At 36.7% G+C, this 9,200-nt stretch overlaps 1 protein-coding gene across 1 annotated transcript in view; it reads right to left on the bottom strand.

The window, feature by feature from the left end:
• Nucleotides 1–2,692: 2,692 nt before the first annotated feature.
• The window catches only part of Snx18 (sorting nexin 18), a gene marked incomplete at its 5' end in the record, with an annotated part of 24,915 nt that continues 18,407 nt past the window's right edge, over nucleotides 2,693–9,200 (bottom strand). Inside the window, one exon of the mRNA XM_033761815.1 lies at nucleotides 2,693–4,915. Within this exon, the coding sequence (XP_033617706.1) occupies nucleotides 4,662–4,915 (254 nt within the window). The remainder of the gene's footprint in view (nucleotides 4,916–9,200) is intronic.

Genomic DNA, 9,200 nt, shown 5'->3' with positions numbered 1-9,200 from the left:
ATCTTATCAGCTCAGAACTCTATAATCGTTCCACCTGTGACCAAGTGGTACTCATCACAACCTATGGTTGACCAAGACCATTTTGATGGTAACTTAAATGTGCTTTCATTTGCATGGAGATGGGAGCAGAACAATACCCACTTGACAAGCTTCCCAGTCTATGTCAGGCTAAAGTCATCCCTTTCCACTAAGAGACAAAGCAGCACAGCTCTGACCTTTATCTTTTCCAATAGAAATGGGTACAAAGAAGATTGTAAGAGGTTCCTTTTGTACCTTCATGTTAAGCATCCAAAGAATGATAAAAATTCCATCAATTCAAGCAAACCTGGGAAGGTTTAGCCATTTCTAAAAAGAAAAAATGGCATCCAGTGAAGTCTAGGCTTGAGTCAATTTGAATCTCAGCTCCATCACTTAGCTTGTATGATCTTGGGCAAAAGACATGAACCTCTGTAATTTTTTAAAAAATTCATCTATTAACTGGAGATGGAATCTTCCTCAGAGGCCTGTTTCATGGACCATTAGGTAGAGCTCATATTGAGAGGAACCAACTATTTCCTTTCTTCCCCGGTATACCCTTTGAAAAAATTTCTAAAACTATAGAGTATTTGATTTGTCCATCTTGGGACAGGTGTCCACCACTGGTCCAAGTAGACCTGCGAACCAACAAATGGCAAAGCCATTACAGACACTGGAAGATGCTAGGAAAGCCAAGCTACAAAGAGAAAGGAGGATGAGAAGGGGAGGAAGATGGAGAAGAAAACAGATCTGCAAAGACAGCAAATACTAGATAAAAATCCCACAAAGTGGATAAGCTTCATTCAAGATGGGACTTTGGTCACCTGTGGGATACAGTAGGTCTTTGTGCCATTATTTTTTGCTTAGGCAGGTTTGAGTTGGCAACCAATAGAGACAGTACACGAAGTACTTAAGCACTTACTCAGTGTCAGGTCTTGACAAACAGTAGCTATTTTTAAAACACATATTGCAATTACTATGTACTTAAATATTGATGTTATTAATATCAGCAAATACTGCCAAGGCCTAAGTGAAAGGTTTATGGTTTTAAATTAATACAATTAGGTCGGGGATGTAGTTCAATGGTGCCACGCCTGCCTGGCAAGCACAAGGTCCTGCATTCAATCCCCAATACCGTAAAAACAAAACAAAACAATTAGCTACAGTTTCAAGAACAATTTACATGGCAACTATAGACAAAAGCTTAATTTACAACATATATGCTTCCATTTCTCTGTGTAAGTCTCACACTAAATAAATTCATCCTTAATGTAGAAACAATCATTGTAACATTCCACTGAAGCTGAAAAATAAAGTAACTTTTGTTATTTTTAAAAAGATAAACATGGCTGATCTGAACTAATCATAACATTTTGAAGGAAATACAACAATATTCAACATAAATAAATAATATCCTGTTTTACTTTTTCTGTTAAGCAAAGATCAAGTTGGAAATGAAAAACTGAATAATGTTTATGGATTTAAAGATCTCAGACTCAGGCATGGTATTTGATTCTGAGAAAGTGAAGACAAATAGGAAAAAGGGCTATACAATGAACTTAGTACAGAATGACATTTAAAAATCTATACATAAATTTCACGTGAGTTGACTCGAAAGAGAAAAACTTTTTTCAAGTCCTTAATTATGAGACCAGCAGAAAAACTTAAGACAACTAAAAGTCAGCATTTAGGAATCTGCTGAATTGTTATAAATAAATATAACCTATATGTGAAGCCTAAGAAAATCCCAACTACTACACCATTGTTAACCAACATGCACTAGTTTGTTTCCTTTTTAAATGTGTTCCTCTATCCTGGATATAAACTGTACCTTCAGATACCAGCCTGGAAGGATAACGGAATGATAATGCATGGCCGTAGAACCAGCTTCATAGCCTTATAACTACAGCGCACAAACAATGCTGCAATTGAAACAACAAAACTAGGCCCAGGTGCACACCCCTCATGTTATGAACACATCACATAAGAGAATTACAGATTCTAGAAATAAAGACAAATGATGGCTTGAAGGGCAGGATAGTTTATTTTTTAAAAACTGTACCACCACACTGATCATGATGACCAGTATACACATGATAATGGCTTTTCTCTTGGATATTAACATTGCAGTATTTTTTATATACTGAAATGTTTCAATAGGACCAGGAACATTAGAGAATAAAGCTTAGATGAATTTATGAACACATCACATAAGAGAATTACAGATTCTAGAAATAAAGACAAATGATGGCTTGAAGGGCAGGATAGTTTATTTTTTAAAAACTGTACCACCACACTGATCATGATGACCAGTATACACATGATAATGGCTTTTCTCTTGGATATTAACATTGCAGTATTTTTTATATACTGAAATGTTTCAATAGGACCAAGAACATTAGAGAATAAAGACCTTAGATGAAAATGGACACTAATATTTCTGGTTTTCTAACCCACAGAATTAATTTAAATCCCCTATTTATCAGTGGCATGTTAATCAGTTATGAAGAACATATGTTCTCTTAGAAGTAGGCAGCGTGAATTTATACTTCTTTGTACTTTAATCTTTAGTTTTTATTTTAATTTAAGCTATGTCCACCCTGGCTAAAGCACAATCATACAAGATACCTCAGATTAACTTCCACGCTACCAATGCACAAGTTTAGTGATTTTACTTAAAAAAAAAAAATCAAACCATCATCAAAATAAAGAGGCAAGTAAATGTGACTTTAAAATCATTTGAAAAGCATAGTGCTTATTTGTCCAATACAGACTCAAACTTAAATGCTATAACCTCCAAACTTCTGCAATAAAATTAATTTTTCATATATCTGGGCTTCTTCTGCAATCAAGAGAAAGTTGTTTTTTAGAGAATAATGTATTGGAAGATATTCTACTTATCCGTGGTAGAGACAAAGCCACGGGGCGTTTAATGTGGCTCTATTTACTCTAAGGTACCAAGTTTTTGTTTTTTGTTTTTAAGGTACCAAGTTTTGACCAAGATCAAAATTATGGAAATCTGATCTGAAAAATTCAACCCATATGAGATTACTTTTTAGAGAGTAACTGTGCTGTTGAGTAATCATTCTAATAACCTTTTCTTATGACTTTCTGCAAACTGACCCTTTTCTTTACATATTGTGACTCACCACTACTTCAAACTGACCTCTCTACTTCCATTTTACTATTTTAGTACCCATGGATTTCTGAGGCAGTACAAGTTTGACTTCATGAAAAGAGTAGATACTTTAACCTTTCAGTGACAGTTTTAAAATCTGTGAACACAAGTATCACATTATTTAGCTCAGCGACTATAAAAACATTGAGATTTCAGCACTTCAAGCCAGAACCTCTTTGTGCTTTTTAAAGGAAGCTGCTTCTGAAACTTTTTGGTATTTTTTAGCCATATGTATTTCCCATATAATAATAAAAGAATATATTTAAAATAATTTTTAAGGTTAAGTGGCCTTTGAGTGGGCTTTATCAATATTTTCTTTTTTTAAAACAGTATAAATCAATAATTCTTCCTTCAGTAATGGAATAGTAGAAATTATTTCTGGTCCCTCCTTATATCAACCAACACCACTTTCATCACGTATAACACTGAAATTTACAGACATCCCTGAAAAGTTTTTGATTACGTAAACGAGTGAATCACAGTGGAGTCTCAATCAGTTAACAGTGTAGATCCATTTAAAAACAAAAAACTGAGTATTAAAAGAAAAACTTCAAGCTAAAAGAAAAGAAAATCCTCCTAAGAACTAAAATAGAGTGTGTGTGGTTGATTCTGTACTTGTATCCCCTGACTGATCAGACTCCTCCTTCTCCACATAAGACTTGTTTGCTGAAATCCTCACACCTAGTTTTCAGGACACCTGTGTGAAGAGGCTATGCTACTGTAGCATCTAAGAGAATATAATGCACCATCTCTTCCCCAACAGACTTCATGTCCAAGGATGAGAATGAATCTCACTCTTCTGCCCTCATGAGCATCTTACCAGGAGATAATACCTGCTGTGCAAACTGATGACGAGTGATCCTCCCGCTACCCCCAGCCCTAACAATATGAGGCTAACATCAGTTTGTCATTGTATGCACTGGCCTTTCACTCTTTTGATCAGAAAAGTTGGGGCTTACTTAAAAGAGGAGCGGGAGCAGAAATGAAAAACCAAGAGTCTAAAGGCACAAAGTCACATAGCTGCTCTAGTTGGGAGTTTGTAAACACAGAATAGGTTGAATTTAGGTAATCCCAATCTATGAGAGTAAAAAGGCATCCATAGCAGGCTTTTATCCAGCCGGCTTCTTTGAGACCCTTTGTGGGTTTTGAGGTCTACAAAGTATGCACTAAAATATTCATACTTCAAAAAGCAATAAGGCAAATAGTATAATCATTATTCCAAAAGTTACAATGGTAGTGTAGGCATACATAGTATAATTTAGTTACAATGTGTGGTACTGTTTCTATTATATAACCATATTAACTGCTTCTCTTCTACATAATTATATATTCAGCTGGGTTTCAGTTGAACACAAAACCATCCTTGTACCACCACTGATAGTTGGCAATAGTTCTTTGATAGCAGTTTTTATTCTGCTGTAGAAATTATCCTTGAATTGAAAAAAGTCCACAATCCAATGTCCAGTTATTAAACACTATCATATTTGTGAAGAGCTTCTTCCAACTTCTGGGTTACTTTTTGGAAAAATATAATTTGTTGTTGTAAGAAATGCTGCATCTGTGATTTAAAGTCTCTTACTCGAATTTGATGGAAATGGTGAATTTCAGCCAAAGTGGCAAAAGAAATAGTGTTACAGCGATCTTGAATGCCATCAGCCTTTTGGACCTCCATCTTTCCTTCTTCCACATGTCGCCTACTCTCCTTTACTTTGGTAAGAGCGCCTGTAGTTAAAAATAATAATCATTAATTAAAATATATGTACGTATCTTAATGCTACAGCCACATCTTACACAGAATCTTGAGTATGTAAAACACTTACCTGTTTTAAACTGGTAAAATTGGAATTTTTAAAGTGGTGACTGTAATCATTCATATAAGGAATCTGATAGTGTTTCTGAAAGCATTTCCATTGCTACAATTTCACTTTATCAAACAGTGTTTGCCATATTGGCCAAATATTTGTAATTTTCTTGGGAGATATTACTCTTAATAAAATAATAAATTTCAAAGAATCCTCCATCAAAAGACAAACCAAGAAACTAACCAGTTTTCACATGCTTAAAATGTGTGAGACCACTGTATTGACACAGTAAGAAAATTACATATAAAAACAATACCCCAGAAAATATGCAAACTCGATTCCTCAAAAGTAGAATTATTGTGTAAGATTTCAGAACCAGTCTCTGAATTGTTGGTACCAAGTCAGGTTGCCTTTTGGAAATGATGCTGGGTGGTGGAGAGTGTTTAGTAAAGCTCTTAGTGTAAAATTAAAGGCTGCCCTCATTAGGGCTGGCCCAGCCAATGCCTGATTCATCCTATGTACATACTGAGCTCAATTATCTGGCGGTGGGGTGTGTGTGTGAAATACACACAAATGCCTGGTCCTGAACTCATCTATAAGGACACGCACCCCCTAGACTGCTAGGGACTTGAACAACTAAAATTCATTGTATTTTAGGGACTACAGAAATAGTATGTCCTAATATGACTTCAAAAGAATGCCAAAGGAGCTACAGCTTCTCCTCAAGAGCTGTTACCAGAGGGTACTGAAGGAATGAAGGTGAGAAATTGGTCATATGGCAAATGGCACATGGGGGAGAACCTTTCCCAAGAAATATAACTGTCATATGAATACACGAAAGGCTGGAGATATCTGGCAGTAGGAAATTCAAAGGTCTCTGGGAATGAGTTACGATAAAGCTCAGATCGCCTGAACACAAGCAGCTTAAGAACTCAGATTTCCTGACTGCAACTAGTATTCATTATACTAAGGCATTTTTCAAAGACAAGCTAGAAACTTAGACAAACTGCCAGGACATGGCCTGGCAGTCTGAGAAGAGGCATTCCTGAGTGAAATAAGCTGCCAGTTTAGGAAGGAAGGAAGCAAACAGACTGCTTTACAAATGTTGTTTACCTATGGAAACATGTTCAAAAGCTGCCCTGTACCTAAATATCCTCAAATCTCTTGCAAAAATAATACCAAATGAGCAAATATTTCTTTTAAAAAACATTACAGGTAAAATGATGTGCTTTTTTTTCTTGCACAGTTCAAATATCTGAGAAGTAGTCAGGTGTGGTGGTGCAAGCCTGTAATCCCAGAACTGAGGCAGGTAGATGGCTTCGAGTGAGACCCTGTCTCAAAAACAGCAAAAAAACAAAGACCTGAGAAATTTAAAACTACTGATAACAAATTTTATACCCATAAGTATACAATTGTATAGCAAAGTACACACCCATATTATTTGTTGTCATGCACTTATTCTAAATAAGATCTTTATGTGAAGAGGAATAGACCCTGGGGTAGGGAGGACATAGCCACAGGACAAGGACACAAACACCTGGCATACAGTACCTCCCACCTTGCCCAGGACAGAAGTATGCCTGCCAGTCAGAGGGGATCCATTCAGTTTGCAGGGCTCCAGAGAAACCCCTGCCTTGAAGGTGAAGGTGTCATTCTCAAGGTACAACACTTTTAGCATTTCTTCTATGGCTGAGAGTATCAATGAAGCACTGAAATCTGCCTTCTCTGTTTTTTTGAAAAAGGACCTTCCCCAACAACAATAAAAATTCTTGTAACACATAATCTTTTTTTACATTTGTTAAGGTTCATATTTTATACATAGAAATTGAAATTGGAAAGACCAGGAGACTTGTAGGAGGTGGAATTCAAGGAAAAAAAATCTCAAAAATACAACTGATAATACGAAATTATGAAGCATGTTTAAAAACTTATTTTAAAAGACAGCGAGAAGAAAATTAGAAGGTAAATGTTTCAGGTGATCTATTTTTTCTTTTTTTTCCTTCGTCTGACTTTGATCCAGGTACCTGAGGAAGCCATGGGAAAGGTTCAAATACTATGGACAAGGACACAGGGTGCCAACCTGCTCAGATGCTAATAGGTATAGCACCTGTAACCTACACTGTCGTATTGCTGTACTTACTAGAGTTGGGATTTCACCACAGAGAACACTGTCCAGCAGCAAGAAATCTGAAACCTGGCCAGGAGTTGTGTCACTGTCAACTAAATTGCAGCTTATCAAACACCAACTTGGATCACAGCATTTTTAGAAACTACATTCTACTATATAGTGTTATAGATGTAAATCTGTAACAACCAATTTAACAAATGAGCAAATTTGAGATTTTCATAACTTATGACAGCAGCCATTTTCAAAACAAGTATTAAAATATTAAAAATTAAAATATTAAAGTATTAAAATATCTCAGGCCCAAGAACCTTTTGGCATTTAGTTCCTTTAAGTTTTCTAAGTGTAGATACTAAAGAACAAAGGAAAAATTTGATTTATTTTTCTTCCTAGTATAAACCTATTAGGTAAATAATGCAATACCACTATTTTTAAAGCCTCAATCAGGTTGGGCTCTGGGGTAAGAGTTTTGATTCATCTAAAGAACATTTATGGAGGGCCAGGGATTTAGCTCAGCGGTTCGGTGGCCTGCCTGGCAAGCGCAAGGACCCAAGTTCAATCCCCGTTACCTCCCCTCAAAAAGAACATTTATGGAAGGCTTAATATGTTTAGAGCACATCAACAGCACAAGAACAATTAGACATGTATATGAGGGTGGAGCTCCACCCTCTATAAATTCACCAGGAAGGCACATGACAAGGCACACCCAGAACAAGGGTACCAGGTGGATACAATGTAAAGTAGGACCACAAACTACATAATTCTGCATGGGATGTTACTTTCCCCAAAGTAACATGTGAATTGTGTCCTATCAGGAAATGAATGCTCAGAGGGCCTGCTATACTGTGCTAAAGACAGTAGGGAGCTGGGGAAGTGGAGGAGGCGTAGGGGACAGCAAAATATGGACAGTAGCGGTAGCTGGCAAAAGCAGTTATGTATGTTGGGTATGGTGGTGCACACCTGTAATCCTAACACTCTGGGAACCTGAATAAGGTAGATTTCAAGTTCAAATGCAGAAAGGAGAGACAGGGAGAGGGGGGAGAGGGGGAGAGCGAGCGAGCACGCTTAGTACAAAGGCCCTAGGTACAACCCCCAGTATCATGTGCAAGAAAAAAAAAGTCAATATATGCTAGACACTCTCCATGTAGTGTCTCTAACCCTCACCTGAATTCACCATAGACTACGCTTAGCTGTGCTATGAGGAAGTTACTCCATCTCTTTGAGCTTGAAAGTCATCCAGGTAACCAAGTAAGAGGACAAGATGAGAGGTGGGATTTGAATGCCTGACTTCAAAGCAAATACTACAAATATACGGAAAAGAGACTGATGCCTGAACAGGCAAGAGAGCAAGTAGTAGAACAGTGCTTTGATTAAAGACCAGGTACCTGCTGCTGCCTGTCCTCTGCCACCTGTGCCCTCCATGCTTCCTTTCTCATGTTCCTCATAACTTTCCTATTTTTAAACAAGTAATGCAGAAGGCATTGTGAATGTGAAAAAGAAACTGTATTTGAAAATTACCCTCTAGAATCTCACTAATCTCATTCAATTCACTATCTGCATGTTGTAAAATCCTTTAATATTTATAAGATGCACAATTTCCTTATCTTCCTAGTAATGTAATTAAGGTGCCATAAAACAAAGTATTATAAAAAAAGCAACATACTTTATTATTTTGAAAAATCTAAGCCCAAACATATGACTAAGGAAGGAGTTCCCTCTTTCTCTTTTCTTTTCTCTTTCCTCCCTTATCCCTTCCATCTACTTTGATCCTCTTGGAAGATGATATAAATCGTGAACTACCACCAAAAATATAACACAGTTCCTTCAGGAATATATGGGCTTTGTCTCTACTTTTCTGTGGCTAGACATCCCAACAAAAAAAATTATGTATTTTGTGAAATTAGGAAGAACTTAACAAACCATTTGGAAGAGTAAGAACCCCAAAAATAATTGCAGCTTGACTCACTTAATGAAAGTGATATGTCAGGATTGCAGCAGCAGGGTGATGAAGACACCATATGTGCTTCAAAAAAAAAAAAAAAAAAAAGAGAGAAGGCCCCGGGTTTAAGGCCAAAACATT

Source organism: Fukomys damarensis, unplaced genomic scaffold (assembly GCF_012274545.1).
Source record: "Fukomys damarensis isolate Sample0158 unplaced genomic scaffold, DMR_v1.0_HiC HiC_scaffold_1, whole genome shotgun sequence".
In the NCBI taxonomy this organism is placed as follows: Eukaryota; Metazoa; Chordata; class Mammalia; order Rodentia; family Bathyergidae; genus Fukomys; species Fukomys damarensis.
This window is presented reverse-complemented; position numbering and strand designations above follow the sequence as displayed.